We start from the raw sequence: 21,037 nt of genomic DNA on the forward strand, positions 1-21,037 counted from the left end.
TTTAAGTATTTCAAACGCGTTTTGTTGTTCTGCCGTCCACTCGAATTTGGTATCTTTTCTGGTCATTTTTGTGAGTGGCTTGGCGATCGCTGAGAAGTCTTTGATGAATCTTCGATAATATCCGGCTAATCCTACGAAAGTCTGGATGTCCTTCACCTTTGTTGGTTTCGGGAAGCTTTTTACTGCTTCTAGTTTTGAAGGATCTGGCGAGATTCCGTTTTCTGTGATCACATGTCCGAGATACCTCACTTTTTTCCGAAGGAATTCGCATTTATCGGGCTGTAATTTCAAATTATATTTTCTCAGTCTTTTTAGAACTTCTATTAATCTTTTATTGTGCTCTTGTAAACTTGCTCCGTATACTATTATATCGTCTAGATATACTAAGCATTCTAATCCTACTAGTCCTGCTAGAACGGCTATTATTGCTCGTTGAAATGTCGCTGGGGCATTTTTCAGTCCAAAAGGCATTCGATTATACTCGTAATGTCCGTATTGTGTAGAGAACCCTGTTTTTTCTTTACAGCGTATCTTCTTCTTCCATCGGGATTTGATGGTATCCCGAGGCGAGGTCTAGCGTGGTGAAATATTTTGCGTTTCCCAGTTGGTCTAGGATATCGGTTATGTTTGGCAATGGGAAAGAATCTCCTTCCGTTAGATCGTTTACAAATCGAAAATCTATCACCACTCTCAATTTTAGTTTTCCTGATGCGTCTCTTTTCTTTGGTACTACTAGCAACGGCGCATTCCACGGGCTCGTGCTAGGCCTAATAATTCCGTATTTTAACATCTCTTTTACTTGTCTATTCACTTCTTCCTTGTGCTTTTCTGGCAAGCGGTACGGTCGGACGTTGACCGGTACGCTGCCCGCCTTTGTGGTAATCTTATGCGCGACGATATCAGTGCACGTCAGTGGTTCTCCTTCTAAATGCAATACATCGCTGTAATCTCTGCAAATTTCCATAATGGCTTTCTTTTCTTCTTCATTTAAGTGTTGCGTGCGTATCAATTTTTCGACTTTTTTCGCTACGCGGCATTGTTTCTTCTGCTTTGTTTTGGTTTACTTCTATCTCTTCTGCTTCTTCTTGCTCTAACTCCTCTAATGTTACTTGCGGCATTAGCATTTCGACCGTCTTCTCAGTCGTATTTAATATGCTTGCCGGACATAGAACATTTTCTGGCATCACTAAGCAATTTTCTATGAACACTCCTGGCATTGTTTCTTCTGCCTGTATTATTCCTAGTGAGTTTTTATCGGTTGCGACTTGTATTATTGTCTCGCTCCGAGGTTTCAGAATTATTTTCTTATACGGGTACAATTTTAATGTACTATTCTCTATTGAGTTCGATTCGTAACTATACGACGCTTGATGCTTTTTTATAAAATCTGTTCCTAGTATTCCGTCGTATTCAATCGGGAAATCATCTTTGACGACATATATCGTGTGCTTGATTGTCTTTCAAGTCGATAGTCGCCGTAAATTTTCCAATGGTGTGAATTTTATGACCTGTTACTCCTGTAAGGGCCATTTCATCTTCTTCTATTATTGTTTCACCTTTCAAATGTTTTACTTTTATTATTGATACGGCCGCTCCGGGATCAAACAGCAAATTTATTTTTTCGCGCTTCGCTTCTCGCATGGGCAGAGTGATTAGGTCCAGCCCTGCATGCTTCCGCGGCTTGTTCGTCATATGTGACACTTGATACTCTATTGCCGGTCGGCGCTGCTTTGTGTCCTCTTTGTCTTCTTCATCGCTATCCGCGGCTGAATTACTGTCCTTTTTTCTCGGGCCATTCGTTTTCGGGTGAAAATTTTTACTTTGTCCTCCTCGCGAATTATTAGATTTGTCATGGTTTGTTCTTTCTTTATTTGGTCGACCATTTAACAGCCAACATTCTTCGCGCATGTGTCCTGCCTTCTTACAGTAATTGCAGACTTTATCTATCGCATTTACGCGGGGTGTCCTATCGGGTTTCGGTAAGGAGAAACGGTTCGCGTATCTACTGGTACGACATTCCCTTCCGTGATGCCCGTATTTTCCGCATTTTTGGCATTGTATTATCGATTGGTTATCACGCGATTGCGGCGAGTACGCATAATTATTTTTGGGACGCGGCGGATTTCCACTCGGTCCGTTTATTTTTTCTTCGGCGCTCGCTCCGCCAATCGCTTCTTGCAAGGTTGCAAAATGATGAGCTCGGACGAGTAATTTGATCTCGTCTCTCAATTCTAATTGGAAATTCTGTAATGCCTGTTGTTGAATCGTTTCTAATATAGTTCGCTTGCTTTCTATGGTGTGATTTCTTCCCTCTATCATGAAATTGTATAACTCCATTGCTAGCTTATCTGCTCTTAATCCGAATGCTCTTGCGCTTTCTCCGGGTTTTTGCTTGAGTGTATTAAACTCTAGTTGTAAGTGTGTTGTGCTTTTGCGGCTCAAATAGCAAACTTCTAACTCTTTCTTTAGTTGTGCAAAATCTCGTATCTCTCGCGTTTGAAAATCTGTCATCGCTCTTCCTTTTAACTTCGTGCATAACACTGCTTCTAATAGCGTTCCTTCTTCCATAGGATTTATATTTTTTATTGCATATGATGCGGCGCTCAAAAATTCTTGTAGTTTACTCGAGGCTCCGTCGAACTCGGGTATCATGTCTCGTGCCTCTTTTAAACGTAGATATCCGATAGCGCGTTCCGCTTGGTTCCGAATATCGTATGACGTTCGTCCGTACGTTACTTCGAACGGGAGGTTACTTGGCTCGCGCCTCGCGTGAAATTCGCGGCGTTCAGGATTCTCCGTTTCTAGTTGTTTTACGCGATCTCGTAAGTCGCGGATTCTATTTAATATCTCGTCGAGAATGAAATCTCTATCGTCCCGCGGCGGTCTGGCCCGTGCGGGTATCCGGTTACGGTGATTCGCCGGGGTTCCTCTTTGTGATAGCACTCGATTAAGGCGATTTATTTCTTGGTCTATTTCTTCTGGGGTTATCGGCGGGTTGTCGTTTCCGTTTATGTTCGCGTCGCGGTTGTCATTCTGTGTTTCCGCCATCTCGATTATGTTTACGTTTTTTGACGTGGAGTAATATTCTTGCGGATCGAAAAGGCTGCTATCGTACGATGTTAATGAGAACTCTCGTCTTTGCGATAGTCTGCTGGTCGTACTGTCCGCGTCTTCGGATTGTGCGTGCGCGTGTGAGGGATGGAGTCTATTTTCGTCGGGGCAGTTATTTTGTCTTATTAAGCTCGCGTCTAAATCGTCAAATTAAAATTCGCGTTCGACTACGATATTCGGGTGTAATTCCGGTTCTGATTCGCTTTCGCTTGAGTAGTACGCGTCTAAATTTCTACGCACGGTTTCGCGATGATCGCTTACGCCTTCTTCGGTCGTTTGAACGGGGCTTAACGGTCTACTTCTACGCGCTCGTCGTGAGGTCTCTCTCGTGATTTTCGCTTTCCGACATCTACGGTTATTGCGCTTAATCGACTTACATTACGGTCGCTAGTCGCATGTTGCTGGTCGGTGCTCGTGCCGCCTTGTCTGTCGGTGAGCCTCCGTTGAGGTAGGTCGGTGCCTTCTCAGGTTGTGCTGCTCGCTTGTCCCTCGTCGGCCGCTACCGTGTTGTCTGCTGCTTTTGAATCTGGCTGCCGTGTCTCCGTTGAGAATATTGCACTGCCTCACTGATTCACTTATTTTTCTTTTTCAGCTGCCGTTTCCGTCCTTCCGGCCAATGGATTCCTCACGCTGCCACCATTTGTTGTGCCCCTTTTTGGGAGAGGCACCGGGTTTTTTCGGTCTACGGGGAAGGCGGAAATAAGGATTATAACACACGACACTTTTAAATAAATTGACCCTTTAATCAACTCGGGTTTACAATTATTTCGTACAAGAGGTGCCCGTTACTGGTCTGCTCCCTGACTCACATTGCCCTCTCGTCTCCTTCTCTCGCTTCTTTTTGTATCCTCGTCCTGTCCTTCGATATCGCTGAGTTACTCGATCGTATGTGGGCCGATCGCGCAACTCATCTCTTGCTGATTCGGCTTTGCGTAATTCTTTTGGGCTTTTGCGGTCGCGTTCCCTATTGTTCTCGGTTCTCTTTCTTAATACTATTCTTATTTATTATTACATTAATTGGGGCCGCAACAGCACCAAGCGGAACGCACCCATATAGTAACGACTGGACTTATCGACTTTAAATCGATTAACATTTATCCCAATTATATATAATCGAAAAATATATCCAATCGCACGCGTGTAGCTGTAAATTATGGAGAAAGTGCCGGGTAAACGTAATAACACGTTCATCTTCTTATATGATGGACATGCTTATCACATCGACAAACGGTGCCACGGTAAATATCGATGTTTATCGCGCCGAAGTTTGGATTGTCATGCAGTATTAACGCAGAATCAAAATGGAACATATACTTTGAAGGTGCCACATAATCATCCGGCAAACGATACACAAACAACATTGCAGGAGATTGCTGCAATGAAGCAGGAAATGCTTCAAATCGCAAAACGATAATGAGACCGAAGGATATATTCGATACGGTATGCCGACGGTAAGTTAAATGCTTGACGTTTATTTAAAATTTATATATTACACGTACAAGGGGGGGCGCAGGCTCATGCAATCGCGTGATGTAGACATATATGTAGCAAGATATTAACAAAAAAGCGCATTTTTTAATCATTGTTTCCAATACGATGTTAATTATACGAAATTTTAATATTATATTGTTCAATTACATACAATTTCGTGTTAAATAAAATACCGAGCTTAACATACACGCAAATTGTTTAAATTTGGACAGTTTAAAAATGAACAGTTCAAACTAGTTCTCGATAAAATCATTATAAAGTTTTTATAATAAGAAAAAAAACATGACATTCCAATTTCTTTTTCTCGGCTTCTTTTTATTTGAATATGTAGCACTAACGTGACATATAATTTTTGTGATAAACATAATCTAATACTAAAGACGTTTCTATGAATAGTTGTTCCGGAATAAGAAACCGAGGGCTTTAATCGGAAACTTGGAGAGTGCTCATGCTGTTGTGAACCGCGCGAGGCTCACGCGACGATCACGCAAGGAGCACGCCGCCCGGCGACGATTTGTACGTGCTCGCATACCGCAGCAACTGGTTGTCCTGATACTCGAGCCCAGTTTGAATTCGAAGCCCTAGATTGTCAGGTTACGCTCTTTTCCGCACGCTGGATCACAGCAAGTCGAGTGTATCCCGCTGCGTGCCCTGAGCCGTGATTGAGCATTTTCCAAGTTCCGCCTATCTGGTGCGTGGAGCCCGCGCCTCCGCTACTCGTTCCGGTCGCTGCAATTCCGGCTTGCGGCAAGATTTTTGAAGTGCGTGAACGTTACTGCCCAACTCGAATCAACACTGTTTAAAATAAAGCTCGGTGTCGAATTTTGAAAAGTATCACTACCGGATCCTGGCTCCTCCTCCATTCCCGATTCTCTGAATTCACTCCGAAACAATAGTCATATTCAACATTTTGGCTCTTAACATAAAATGAAATTTACGTTTGCAGGAATCCAATAGTGGCAGCAAAACTTTCTTATCGCACAATAAGAAGTTTTTTCTACAGAGAGCAGCTACGTCACAGACCAGAAACACCGCAAACTATTGACGAATTTGAGATGGCCCTAAGAAATTATCGGCCAGTCGAATCTATTTATAAGGGCATAGCATTATCCGACAACGGCTATAGAGCAATAATATTTACAAGTGAGGCTTTACTAGATGTTTTGGCAGCATCCACAGAAATTTATATGGATGGTACGTTTTTGGTGAGTAATATTCTAAATATGGGACTATTTTGTATGAGAGACAATAACAAAGATAATGCAGAAAAGGTATTGAAATTTATAATTTTTCGTGTAAATTTGTTTTTATGTACAGGTCGTTCCCCGAACGCCGCCCTTTGCACAATTATATACCATACATATAAGATATATGGACACGGTATGCTGTATTATGAAATGCTATATACAAATTTAATAGCTTTCTATCTCTATAACATATTTTAGAAATAAATATTTTTACGTTAATTTAGTTTCTATTAGGGTGTAGCTGTTCTTTTCGTATTGTGTGAGAACCGCACGATGGATCTGTATAGTGCAATTTGGCAAAAGATAAAAAAGATTGGATAGAGAAGAAATCATTCGCATATTCGTCGCGTATTCGTAATCGCGAAATTCGCAATTCGAGTTTTTTTTATTTATTCCGTGTTATCCGAGTTTTCGCTTATCCGAGGTACCCCTTCCCCACATTACCTCGGATAAACGAGGTTTTACTGTAGATGAAGATGATATGCCGCGAAATTCGTTAGCTGTACAAAATAATATATAGATTATAGATTTTGACAATTTTACTGTTTAGGAGGGTAATAGGTGAACTTAAATTTCAATATTTACAGATGTCTCGTTAGCAGTTAACTTACTTTAGCAGAAAAATTCTAAAATTTTTAGTAACAAGATTCTAAACCAACACTTTGTTAGAAATTGTGAAATGTTGTATTTTGCTACAATCAGTAAACTCGTTCTAATAAATTTTTTCATAAATTTTTTGATAAATTTTTTCCATTCAATCTTTGAATAATTTCTACAAAGTTCTTTAAATTATATTAAATTTTTATGTTGTCTAAATGTTGCATATCACCTTTATCCAATTGCGCCTGAGGTTATGTCGCCTTAGGGGCTGCGTTCCCTTATAAGGAGCAAAAGATAATGATTTTTGTGGCAGCGATGATCGTTATCCATAAAAAAAGGGTTTTGATTCGGTAAAGGGTTTTTCAAAACGATAATCGCCAATGAAAATAAATAAATATAAGCGTGAAGTGTGCGCGACTGAACGAATATATCATGTGTAATATACGTGGGTAGTCTGAAAAGTTTTGAGCCTCAAACATTATTTTTTCGGTCAAATTCGGTCAAATTTTTCAACATAGTCTTCTTTTAAGTCGATGTTAGGCTCAAAACTTTTTAGACTACCTTCGTATTCATTGTCGCTGCGGATAAAATGTATACGTACGCATAATCGTGAATCAACGAAGCAGCACAAGCGTCCTCGAGTCTAAAAAACCATTCCATCGAAGATCGTTGGCATTTTGTTCCTTAAGGAACACACACACGCACACACACGTGTACACACGCGACACTTAATTTTTAAAATAAAGTTTATTAAATAAAAGCCATTTGTTTTTATATATATCACTGAGAAAAAAATGTTCTGGATTTTAGTAAATATTAGTTTGCATACAACTGTGACTCCATCATTTATTAAAATAAAGAAAATTTTCCTTTTTATTAGTATATTTTTTTCCTAGTGAGTACACTTATACTAATAAAAAGGAAAATTTTCTTTATTCTAGTAAATAGAGTCACAGTTGTATGCAAACTAATATTTATTAAAATCCAGAACATTTTTTTTTTACAATCAGTGTAGATAACCAAATCCATTTTATACCTACTGGACGTATATTAGACATTTGGTGGATATCCATGCAGATATATCCACTAATATTTAATGGATATCCATAGATATCCCCATGGACATTTAATGGATATCGATTAGATCTCAGGTGGCGGACATTTGGATATTTAATGGATATCTATTAAATATCTCGTGGATATCATGGATATACATTGTGGATATTTAATAGATATCTATTAAATATTAATGTCTGTGTGGGTTGTTTTAAAGATGTTTTAAAAAAGTTTGATGGTTGTTTTAAAAATGTTTTAATTGTTTTTAAAGATGTTTTAGTTGTTTTTTACATGTTCAATTGCTGTATTTTTTCTCGTGAGGATTATTTTCGCATAACATAATATGCCGCAGATAAATCACGCGCATCCTCGCTTTTCATTTTATTCGATAGCGGTTCAGAGTATCCACCCGCGATTGCAAGATGCAAAGGTAAATAAAAGATTATTTTTCATGACAGCTAGTTTTTGATAATATAATATGCCGCAGATAAATCACGCGCATCCTCGCTCCTCATTTTATTCGATAGCGGTTTAGAGTATCCACCCGCGATTGCAAGATGCAAAAGTAAGTAGAAGATTATTGTTTCATAATAACTAGTTTTTGATAATATAATATGTCACAGATAAATCACGTACAATCCTTTCTCTTCATTTTTTCGATGCCTTATAAATTGAGCTCGGGCTAGAGCGCGGTCAATATAACGACCATCCTCAGTAAAAGAAAGTAAAGGGCACATTAAGTAAAAAATGGGTACATAGAAGTATTTTTCCCAAGGGACGTTATGGTACGGAAGTGTGACAAAGTGTAGTGACATATAATATAGAGTTTTTTCATATGTTTTTCTTTTGTTTAGTGGATGTAGCCGCGATGGGTGCGTTGCTTTTTAAGAATCGAGGTGCAGATGAAGGACTGGTGCGGATCCGCATCCCCCGAGATTACGTGAGTATTTTTTTTTTTTTGTGCGTGCGTGTGCGTGTTTTAAGACAAAATTAATATTTTTTATATTGATTTTACAGCCGCAGATAGATTACATAATACCGGGTTTTATTAATATTGAATACATGCGATGGATGCGAAAGGAGAGGCGGGCAAATCGAGAACTGCACGACATATTGTGGGAGCACAACCCATTCGATATTTACGGATTCGGACGACTTTTCGGGGAGGAGGAAGAAGAATACTGGTATGCCAATCGTTTTTCCAATATAAAATATTGAATCCTTATCTTAATCGTGTTATTGCATTGTGTGTTTCAGGTGAAGAATTTTTATGCCACTAAGCCTTATAAAGTTTTTTTTCATTACTATTATTTTATTATTATATTTTATTACTTTTTTGACAAATAAATAAGTATATATATATATAATATGGTTTTAAAAAAATTTAAATTATTTTTCCTTTCCATTTACCGTTCCTCCTATTCCATGTACGCTGTACGTTAACAAGAAGACGCGCGCGACTAAAAATTGTTTGTTCAAACCTTTATTAGGTTTAATGCAATGAAAACGATTTATATTAGAGTGTTAACATGTTGAAACTGATTTAAAATATTAAAATATATCTATAAATATACGAAAAAAGAAATCTTTTTTGTTTTCTTTTCATTTACCGTTCCTCCTATTCCATGTACGCTATACGCTAACGAGAAGACGCGCGCGAACGGAAGAGAGATAACGGGTGACGGGAGCGTGAGAGACCGCGCGCGAGGGAGAGAGATAACGCGAACGGGGGCCGGGAGCGAGAGAGACCGCGCAAACGGGAGAGAGAGAACGCGAAGAAGGGAGTGGAGCGCGAGAGAACATCAACGAGGGGGCGAGCGGGAGCGCGCCGTGTGACGTCACGCGGACCAACGCGGCCGTTGTACGCGGACCCCCCTTCCCCGCGGCGCGCCGAAAACGCGAACGCGGTCCCCCTCACCCCGCGGCGCCAGAAAACACGAACACCCCCCCTTTCCCTCACCCAGCGGCGCGCCGAAAACGCGAACGCAGTACCCCCCTCCCTCTCCCCCGCGGCGCCCGAAAACACGAACCCCTTCCCTCTCGGCGGCGTCCGAAAACGCGGTACCCCCCTCCCCTCCCCCGCGGCACAAGAAAACACGAACCCCTTCCTTCCCGGCGGCGCCCGAAAACGCGGTACCCCTCTCCCCCACCCCCGCGGCGCCCGAAAACCCAAACGCGGCCCCCACTCCCCGCGGTACTTCCCCGCGCGGTACTCCCCCTCACCCCCCCTCGAAGCTCCCTAGTTAGAACGCCCATATATACCCCACTCTCTTGCCACGAGTCTTGCTTTGTAACGTTGAATTTGACCATTTGGATGCCTTTTTACCTTAAATACCCATTTCGAAGTGATGCATCTTTTGTCAGGAGGTAAAGGAACTAGCTCCCACGTATTATTTTGTTTCAAGGCTTGTAGTTCTTCGGCAATTGCTGCCATCCATTTCTTCGAATCTGGACTGCACACAGCTTCATTAACAGTCATCGGTATATCAGCTTCTACAAGATTAACTTCATAGCGTTTTCGAGGATGTAAAGTTTCCCTAGGTCGTAATACTCGTTTTTTATCTTCCAGTTGTATTTTATCTTGTGATTGTCCTGGTTTTTCTACAGGTTGCTGCTTGTCTCCTACATCTTGAGCATTTATGTCTTTATTTTCTTCCAGCGGTTGAATATTCTCATCTCTGCAATCTTCTAGATGAACCAAAACTGTGTTTCTTGTCGGAAGTTTCACCTCAATCGCCTCATTAAAAGTTACGTTTCTTGAAATCGTAATTTTTTTACTTATTGAATCGAATAATCTGTAATTTGTTGAATCTTTATCATATCCAACTAAAATCAGTTTTCTTCCTTTAGGTTCCAATTTGGTGCGACTTTGTTTTGGAATAAATACGTACTGCCGAACAGTCTGATGTGATCTAATGATGGTTTCTTACCGTACCACGTCTCAAAGGGTGTTGAGTTGGGAGTCTGTGTCGTAAGAGTTCTGTTTAATATGTATACAGCAGTATTAACTGCTTCGGCCCATAAATTCTTTGGTAAGTCCCTCGTATATAGCATGGACCGAACACTCTCCACGACCGTTTTATTCTCCCGTTCCACTCTGGCGTTTTGCTCGGGAGTGTATGGCGCTGTCGTATTATGCTGAATACCCTGTCTCGAAAAGTAATCCTGAAACTCGAAATTACAAAATTCGGTACCATTGTCTGTATGAAAAACTTTTATTGATCTACCGAATTTATTTTTAGACAAGTTGACGTATTTCTTAAAACATTCAAGACTGTCAGATTTATGTTTAATAAACATTACAGTACAAAAGGCGGAGGCATCATCTTTGAACAAAATGTAGTATCTTGCTCCACCAATAGCGTTTCCATCGGACCACATAAGTCACAATATATACGTTCACCTGGTACAGTTTTTCTCTGTTTACTTTAAGAAAAAGGCAATTTGTGTTGCTTCCCGTATTGACATCCTTCGCAGAAAAAGTCTTTCATGTCCGTTATTTTTACACCTTTAATGAGATCCTTTTCGATCATCTCACGCAAATACTTCACGTTGACATGACCAAGACGTTCATGCCATTGTCTTAAATCCCCGCGCGAAACTACATTTGCTTCCGGAGCAAGTATTGTTCGAAACATCATTTTGTAAAGGTTATTCGATTCACGGCACACGCGACAAGTCTTTCTCGATCGAACACTTTAGCTGAGTTCTTTTCTTTTAATATCTTCATGCCTTTCTTGGTTAGTACTCCTTCAGATAATAGATTTCTTCGTGATCCCGGAACGTACAAACATTCGTTATAGTTGACTCGTACCATCTTCCATCGATGAGTTTCTCTATTTTAATAATACCGATACTTTTTATTTCTAATTCTTGTTTATTAGGAAGTGCAACATTATTTTTGTTTGTTTCTTCAAATTCTGAGAAGAATTCTTGTCGATAAGTCATGTGGGCAGAGGCTCCACTATCTATAATCCACTTGTTCTCTTCTGATTCAGATGCTCCGTATGAAACGCTTTGATATTCAACATTGAACGCCGAATTATTCTCTTGCTTTGATTTTTTATCTTCAGTGGTGGTCTTCTTCGCGTTACGGCAATGTCGAGCAAAATATCTCTTTTTACGACAATTATAACATATCACTTTACTTTTACCAAATCTCTTCTTATTCGATTTGTCCTTGCTTTTATTTGTGGATTTAGAGGGTTTTTGTTTACTTGAAGAGATGCATTTTATTATTCTTCCGTAGAGGTTAGGCTGGCTTCTTCATCTAGCAGTCTCGCCGTGAAATTTGGCAACGTCTGTCTTGCGTCGTCCATTGAAAGCCAAGCTCGACGAAAATTTATATACTTCATGGGCAACGTACCAAGAATTTTTGTAATGATGGCTGCGTCACTTAGTCTCTCTCCTGTCTCTCTCACCTGTCGATCCAAGTTCTCCACTCTAGCTACGTACTGCGCCACGGTTTCGTCTGACAATGAGTTCATCTTCACTTGATACAAACAATCGAGAATAATCATTTTATTGAATTCCGATTTTTGTTGGTACACTGAGTCCAATTTATCGAGAATTTCCTTCGATGTACAACTTTCGACCAGTGTAATCTGAGTTGTTTCCATTGCTCCCGTTAACGTAAACATTGCGATCGCGTCGCTTTTATACCATATCGCTTGAGCCGCTGCGTTTGCTGCATCATAACTGATAACTCACCACATGGTCTTTTGAGTTTTCCTCGTTTGATAAAAGAATGCGTTGCAATGTATCCATTTCATGCACAGTTCGCAGAGGGAAGAACAATTCATTAAATTCACTTGGCGTAGGACTACGACGTTTTTGTGTCCGATTGGAAAAATTTAAGTTCAACATAAGTTGATATTGCTCACAATCAGTCATATAACTGATATCAAATTCTATGTCTGCTAACGATCTCTCAATACGTTGAAGATAATCTAATAAGAACAAAAATATATATAAAGTTACGTTGAAAATCATCTTTGGTATAGTTTAATTTTTGAAGAATTACTATTCTTAATTAAATGGACAGTAAAAAAAGTTTGATCCCATTTGCATTTCAGAAAATATTAAGAATTAAAGAAAAAAAATATTGTCCGAAGATAGTATTAAACTTTACATTTACTAAATAAAACTTCTTTTAAAACAGAATAGTTCAATTCTCAGCTGAACAACAAGCAAATTCCTTATAAGAATTGCAAATTGACATCTTGTCTGAAAATGTATATCGAATTATGGGTAATTATGCAGTTTAGGGGAAGCACCTCCGATGACCTTGACCTTGACATATGTTGTCAAGGTCACCTTCCTGAGTGACCTTCAGAAGGTTTTAGCCGTCACTCGTTTTTTATTAAAAAGTTATTAACAAAAAAAAGTTTGGCGACCTCACCGATTTCAATGACCTTGATATATGTTGTCAAGGTCATGACCCCGAGTGACCTTCAGAAGGTTTTAGCCGTCGCTCGCTATTCGTTAAAAAGTTATTAACAAAAAAGTTTGGAAAATATAGCATATATAGGTGCATATACATATAGGTTAGTTGACGCGCTTTAAACACTTAAATACTTTTAAAGCGCGTCAACTAACCTATGTAGGTTAGTGATCAACGATTAAATGTGGGTTTTGGTAAAGCAGCGACTTTTTCGCAAAATAAAGTATTCTCTGCTTTAACAAAAAGACTTCAACAATATTAGAGAATTTGAGTCGCCAGTGAATAATTAAAATTAACAGAGATATTGCGAGCGACCCAACTGGCCAAATTTTATTGATTTAAAACGCTACGTTTCGACCGTGGATCCGGTCCTTTTCAAGCGCTCTCTCACAAATATATTCGTCAGGCATAATGCCCTAACTACGCCGAATCTAGAAACTAAACGACGAATTTCAGTACTCCGCAATAAGTAAAAGACAATCAAAAATCCGTAATTATACAATTAGAAACTTACATATTTGTGCGTCGGGATCAAACAATACAATATAAAATATTCGTTAAACAGCATACTTTGTTAGATGTTTGTGTCATGTCAGAGCCGTGCGGTGGTAACATTTAGACTGACGAACTTGACAATATAAAAACAAACAGTTGCCGTAGTAATAAGCTAGGACGTAGAGAGGGAAGTAGCAAAGAAGGAGAAGGAGTTATAATTCTTTTATGATATGTTCGTAGAGAACGTTAAGATTCTCCGTGTCCTTTTGTAAATTGATAGTACCGTCAAATTTTTTAATAAAAAACATCTCCGCTAATTCCCTCTTTCTAGTATGTCTTTCTTGGTGTAATATTTCTGGCTTCTCCCAGTCAAAATCATGCCCATAAGACATTCTGTGTTCGCTCACTACGGAATAATTACTAGTGTGCTTTCTGATATCGCCCTGGTGTTCCCTGAGGCGCGTGCACAAATGTCTCTTAGTCTGCCCAATATACGTAGCCTTGCAATCCCTGCAGTTTATCTTGTATACTGTGTCGGTTTTTTTAAGGTCGTCAATTCTATCCTTACCTCGTCTTATTAGGCAATCGAGTTTTTTAGTTGTTAGTTATGTGTATTGTTGCGTGTTTTGAGAATGTTTTGACCGCGCCATATTACTTTCAGATGAAAAATTTCATGACGGCAATATTAAAATAGTTAAAGAAATTTTGTACAATAATAGCTTTCCTAAACCAATCGTTAATAAACACATCGCCAAGCGTCTAAACATTCTCAAAACACGCAACAATACACATAACACCTCGATTGACCATAATGCAACCTTCGATGTAAAAAACTGCATACCTTTACCTTATATCAAAAAGTTGAGTGATAGCATTTGTCGCACGTTAAAAGAAATCCACATTACCACCTTATTTACAGTCCCTAAAAAACTCGATTGCCTAATAAGACGAGGTAAGGATAGAATTGACGACCTTAAAAAAACCGACACAGTATACAAGATAAACTGCAGGGATTGCAAGGCTACGTATATTGGGCAGACTAAGAGACATTTGTGCACGCGCCTCAGGGAACACCAGGGCGATATCAGAAAGCACACTAGTAATTATTCCGTAGTGAGCAAACACAGAATGTCTTATGGGCATGATTTTGACTGGGGGAAGCCAGAAATATTACACCAAGAAAGACATACTAGAAAGAGGGAATTAGCGGAGATGTTTTTTATTAAAAAATTTGACGGCACTATCAATTTACAAAAGGACACGGAGAATCTTAACGTTCTCTACAAACATATCATAAAAGAATTATAACTCCTTCTCCTTCTTCGCTACTTCCCTCTCTACGTCCTAGCTTATTACTACGGCAACTGTTTGTTTTTATATTGTCAAGTTCGTCAGTCTAAATGTTACCACCGCACGGCTCTGACATGACACAAACATCTAACAAAGTATGCTGTTTAACGAATATTTTATATTGTATTGTTTGATCCCGACGCACAAATATGTAAGTTTCTAATTGTATAATTACGGATTTTTGATTGTCTTTTACTTATTGCGGAGTACTGAAATTCGTCGTTTAGTTTCTAGATTCGGCGTAGTTAGGGCATTATGCCTGACGAATATATTTGTGAGAGAGCGCTTGAAAAGGACCGGATCCACGGTCGAAACGTAGCGTTTTAAATCAATAAAATTTGGCCAGTTGGGTCGCTCGCAATATCTCTGTTAATTTTAAAAAGACTTCAATTTACTGCTTTAAATGTTGTGTTTTGGTAAAGCAGCGACTTTCTCACGAAATAAAGTATTCTCTGCTTTAAAGAAAAACGTAATATTAGTCGTTTATGCCTCTCAGTACTTAAAATAACTGCTATATTTTCGAAACTTTTTTGTTTATAACTTTTTAATAAAAAACGAGCGACGGCTAATACCTTCTGAAGGTCACTCAGGAGGGTGACCTTGACAACATATGTCAAGGTCAAGGTCATCGGTGGTGCTTCCCCTAAACTGCATAATTACCCTTTTTTGTGCGTGCATATATGCCTTGTATCTGAATATTCATCTTCTTTTTGTAAATGCTATGTATCTGAATATTCATTTCCTTTTTGTGCGTGTATACGCCTTGTATCTGAATATTCATTTCCTTTTTGTGCGTGTATACGCCTTGTATCTGAATATTCATTTTCTTTTTGTGAATACCTTGTATCTGAATATTCATTTCCTTTTTGTGCGTGTATAAGCCTTGTATCTAAATATTCATTTTCTTTTTGTGAATACCTTGTATCTGAATATTCATTTCCTTTTTGTGCGTGTATACGCCTTGTATCTGAATATTCATCTTCTTTTTGTGAATGCCTTCATCTGAACATTTATTTCCTTCTTGTACATGTTTCGTATCTGAAAGTGTATGAAATTGTATTATAAATATATATTTATAAGACTTTACAATACCGATTATTTAGACACGTAGTATGGCCGAGAAGTGAACGGACGATCCGGAGGATAAGTGGAAAGTTTGTGAGACGGTGAGAGAAGATAAGGGAGTGAAAACGGGAGAGAAGTAGCGGAAGCGGTGCAGGAGATGGAGGAGAGTGTGAGAACGTTGTGAGCAGTGAATGGTGAGGGAAGAAAGGCAGTGGATCACTTTAAGGTTAGGAGACGGAGAGGAAGGGTGAAGAGGCAGGGACGAGAAGGGGAGATGGCAAAAACCAAGTCATGGAACGAGATAGCGCTGAGGAGAAGGCCGAGGCGGCGCTGGGCGCCGAGATGACGGGCGACTGAGAGCAAGGTTGGTAGGACTGAGTGGAGAGGGCGACAATAGAGAGAAAGGCGGGTTTGCAGCGGGAACGACGGACATGGAGATCGAGAGATCGAAGGAGGGGGTCGATGGATCGAAGTGAAGAGGAAGGAAACGCACATGGTGGTAGTAGAGAAGGTAGGTCGTAAGGAGAGTAGAACAACAGAGGGAAGCAAGCGGAGAGCAGAGAAAGATTTGGTAGTGAAAGGGCAGAAGGTTAAGAAGGAAGCGAAAGAGGTAAACACGATAGAGCGGAGGGAGAGAGGAGGATGTGAGAGGGAGCCAGAGGAAGGGAGAGGAGAGGAAGTATTTGCACGTGTTACAGTTAACCTCGAGAAAAGGAAAAGTGAGTAATTAAAATGCATGTAACTTGTTACAGATAAACCAGGATGGAATGCGAGGGGAGAGCGATAGCGGAGGCGGTGGAAAGGTTAGTGGAGGAGAAATTAAGGAAGATGGCGAAGGAGAAGAAAGAGGTTGATAAAAGGAAGGAGAGGCTGGAGAAGCTAGAGGAGAAAATAAAGAAGATGTCGAAGGAGAAGAAAAAGGCTGATGAAAAGGAGGAGAGGATGGAGGAACTCGAGGAGAAAGTAAGAAGATTGGAGAGAAAGGTGGAAAGATTGGAGCTAAACGGAGGCACAAGGAAGAGGGAGGACGATGAGGAGAGTGGGACGGAGAATAAGGAATGGTGGGCGGGGACAGGTGAACGGAGCGAGGACGAGCAAAGGAAAAGGAACGTAATTTTAAGGGTAGAGGAGGAGAAATGGGGAGGCAAGGAGTCGAATTGGGAGAAGGTGAAGGAGCTGTTCGTGGAAGGGCTTAAGGTAAGGGTGACGGTGAGGGAGGTGTTTGTGGTGGGACAGAGGGGAATATGGCTAACCATATTGGTAAAGCTGGGAGAAATGGCGGGTGTTGGAGGCAAGAAGAAAGGCAGGGAATAGAATAGGAGTGAAGATACATGAGGACAAGTCGGTGGAAAGGAGAGATAGAGAGAGAGAAGAGAGGGAGGAGAAGTTGGAGGAGAGAATACGTAAGAATACAGGGAGATCGGAGGATGAGGAGATAGCAAAAGACATAAAGGAGAAGCTGCTAGTAGACTCAGAAAATGAGAAGGAAGAAGGAGGAAACAGGGATTGGGCCAAATAGGAGGAGACGAGAAGGGAGGGGCGGAGGACCTAGGGCGGGGCCGGTGCAGGATCGGAGAAGAAAGAAGAGGAAGAGGACCACGGGGAGATGAAGCGGAGGAGGAAGAAGAGGAAGACGACTACGGGGAGTGATTTATTGTTTGTTGAATGTTATGTAAATGTATGAGGTTTGGGTACGTTCTTCGGGAAAAAGAAAAACGCCTTGTAAGCCCTACGGGGAAAAACAATAGGACTCTATAAAATTATAAGATATCTAATAATGTTGATAAAAAATAACATGATAAAATGTTTGTCACAATAATTCGCAAATTACTGTTTACACATAGATAGCAAGTTAAGAACAATTGTAACAATTGTAATACATTTACTTACCATATATACCAAATAGACGTCTTATTGGATACAGTAACCAATCATCTTAAGGTGTTTGTCGATTTTTTATTGCTTTATTTATTTCTTGATCTTTTTTATAGTTTGGATATCGATATTCGTTTGTATTTTTTTGTATCCAATTTTCGGGTACTACTTGTAACCCGTCTTCAAATTCTACCAAATGGTATCTATATTTTACAGCAAACATCTCTCATGAATCTGAAATTTACATCTAAAAGATACACATATGCACAAAACGTACATACCAACAAATGATGTAAAGATGTGCATACATTATACGTGTAGTAATGGTAGAAGTACGAATGTATTATAGTAGTCCAATTCCACATATTTTATCGTAACAAATGTTAGAGGCCAGGCCGATAAATCTTCACAACCTTCCGACTATATCCCCAACAAGGAGGAATTACACGGCTCAGTATACAGATTACTCAAACCAATGAATTTTCGACCAATAATGCAAAGATCATTAACACCACTAGTGGCAATATTCTCTATGATGACAATCAAACCATCGTTTAAACCACAACAGTTATTTGGCTTATGAACAGATAGAGTGAAATCTGTTCTTGAAAATTTTGAATATTGAGGATTACGTGTTCCAGGTAAGATTGGGCCTGCATTGTGTGTTCCATGTACACCTATTCTTCGATGCTCTTTTTCAAACGAAAAGTAATATTCCAATTCTGTTATACGATTGTGGATTTGTTGTGAGGGACATTCAGCTTTTCTAACAAACCGTTTTATTTTTCTTAAATAATTTTTATATCGAAAAGCACTGAATGTATCCAATGTGCCAAATTTTCTAACATCATCTACTAGATGAATTAGTGCATGTATATTGTCAGATGTATGCTGTGGCCCATATATATAAGATTGCGAATGACTGCACAAAGTGTTCTAGTAAGGATTCTGCATAATCGATATATGAAAGATCTGAAGAACATATAATAGCCAAATGGCCACGTGCAATGTTAAAAAATTCTTGTAAATATCTTTTTCCTAACGCGAGCGTGAAATGGGCCGCTTTTCGCGCTTGTTTTGAGTGAGCAAAACGATCCATTTCTCCACTAGTTGAAAAATGGAGCCATTTCTCAACTAGTGGAAAAATGAAATTGTAAAACAAGCGCGAAAAGCGGCCTGTTTCACGCTCTTGTTAGGAAAAATAGTATGAACAACTCGTGCGAAGAGTGGTCGAGCCCAAATGAGTGTGATGGTCGCACTCGCTTCGCTTGTGCGACCAACTTCACACTTATTCAGAATCGACCACTTTTCCCACTAGTGGGTGCGGTTACCGCACTCGCCTTCGGCTCGTGCGTAAACCGGCTCTGCACCCGGGAATTTTCATCTTTACACACGACTTACACTCCCTATTTTATGTGGCAAGTGCCTGGAAAGTGGTCTATCACGCACGCGTAGCGTGCGTAATGGGGCACTTTCCATGCACGTGTTGCATAATATACTATTTCTATATAATTCTTTAAAACGATGGGACCAGTATATAAAAGAAATTGTTTCAATTCTGTGGTTTTCCATAAGCTCAAGAAATGTAATTCCCGTGGTTTACGAACAAATTCTACGGGTACCTATTGATGTCCGCATTTCAATTAACAATTTCGAAATGCTGTTTACTGATCGTGCCGGCAATCGAACATTTAACGGTCCGGATATCCAAAAATTCAATATTTTCTTCATTACACCAACGAAAATTAAGTGCATGGGATCCACGGGATGTGAGTTACCGTTCCAAAATTCGGTATATCTGATAAAATACTCCATCCAGTGTGGTGCTCTATTTGTGTTTGTTTAAGAAAACTTTCATTTGTCCGTTTACGACAATTAATATCCGGGAAACACATCCTTCCATCTATATATTCACCTTCGGTTGTACATTTTCTTCCAAATTCGAGTCATTCAGTAACAAGAATTTTTGCTTCATCCACAAAATCATTCAAAAAATCGTTACAATTATATGGTTTCTTGAAACCAAAATAACAGCCAATTATAAAAATGTCACTAAGGCTAGGTATCACTGAGCCTAAAATAGGCCACAATTGATTGGTAGAGGATTTTGAAATTGGTAGTCCATCTGTGTGTGTGTGTGTGTGCTGATTTGCACTTGAACTGAATCAATGTCATCTTGACTTTTTTGTAGAAGCCATTATTCCTGATCTTAAGCCATTATGAAAGTATTCCCCTGGTTCCATTTTCCGTATGAATGTATATCTTGGTGTTTTCATCAATGCTTTAGAGTTTTTCGGTAAACAGTTTTCGAAACCATGTTTTCTTAAAATTGACAATAATGCAGTTACTGCTGCATGTGATCTGATATTGTCCTGCCCAGTTTGTTAAATGCTCTTTAATTGACAGAACACCAGACATACTTGTAGAGCCAGCATTTTTCTCGTTATTAAAAATGAGTGCAGTCGGACATAAATTTTCCAAATTAAAACTGTTGTGACCAAGATCACATGCAACAATTTCATTGTCAAGAATACTATCAAGAGACACGGTAGTGTCTCGTGCCAAGTATACGCGGAGCGAGACCGACCGTGACTCTTTTACGCGACGCGACGGGTTGCGAGTACTCAAGATGTTGAGATCTCGATAACGAGTGAACGGATCAAGTTCTAAGTAGGCTTGATCGATAGCTTGGGATCGAATTAGGGGGGGGGGGTTTCTCTTATAATATTCCGCTACGTGCCCTACGAGCGGAGATATTGCGACGCAAAGTCCAAATGTGAAAATTTTATTATTAAGATATTTCTCCTAACGCCGACGTCTTATGACATATGTATAAGGGGGAAATGTCACTTTCAGTTTTTCGACACTGGCGGCTGGCGGCGTTAGTATCGCAGTGCAGTGCAGTGCAGTGCAGTATAGACAGTGCGTTTAGCGCGCTGTCACATCACAGTCATTAACCTAACACGGTAGTGTCTCGCCGGTCTCGCGTCAAGTACGCGCGAAACGATACCAACCGTGACTCTTTACGCGACGCGACGATTAATATCTTTTCTGATTCAAAGTAATTGTTTTATTTATTTACATGTAATTATCCTATTTTATACGACGCGAAGCGAGACCGCCCCGTGACTCTTTTACGCGACTAAGTGCATGTGACAGGAATTATAGTAGTTTACGTTTACGTAAGTATTACTTCTGAAGTAACTTATACGAACGATATCATCGTAGTTACTATAAAATCTCCCATTTATGCGGAGGAATTATTGAATCGTTCGTAAGTTATTACAGAATTAAGTAACGCTCG

The 21,037-nt window shown here is 39.8% G+C and overlaps 1 protein-coding gene and 3 pseudogenes across 1 annotated transcript; 1 reads left to right on the top strand and 3 right to left on the bottom strand.

The window, feature by feature from the left end:
• Window positions 1–1,422: 1,422 nt before the first annotated feature.
• On the bottom strand, window positions 1,423–3,048 carry LOC139823249 (uncharacterized). The gene has a single exon (XM_071795632.1). The coding sequence runs from the start codon at window positions 3,046–3,048 to the stop codon at window positions 1,423–1,425; it is 1,626 nt and encodes a 541-aa protein (XP_071651733.1).
• Window positions 3,049–4,248: 1,200 nt separating this feature from the next.
• Window positions 4,249–6,170, top strand: LOC139823250 (uncharacterized; annotated as a pseudogene).
• A 5,945-nt stretch (window positions 6,171–12,115) lies between these two features.
• LOC139823251 (uncharacterized) lies at window positions 12,116–17,956 on the bottom strand (annotated as a pseudogene).
• A 640-nt stretch (window positions 17,957–18,596) lies between these two features.
• Window positions 18,597–20,687, bottom strand: LOC139823252 (uncharacterized; annotated as a pseudogene).
• Between the last annotated feature and the right edge of the window lie 350 nt (window positions 20,688–21,037).

The sequence above is a fragment of the Temnothorax longispinosus genome, chromosome 12, assembly GCF_030848805.1.
Source record: "Temnothorax longispinosus isolate EJ_2023e chromosome 12, Tlon_JGU_v1, whole genome shotgun sequence".
In the NCBI taxonomy this organism is placed as follows: domain Eukaryota; kingdom Metazoa; phylum Arthropoda; class Insecta; order Hymenoptera; family Formicidae; genus Temnothorax; species Temnothorax longispinosus.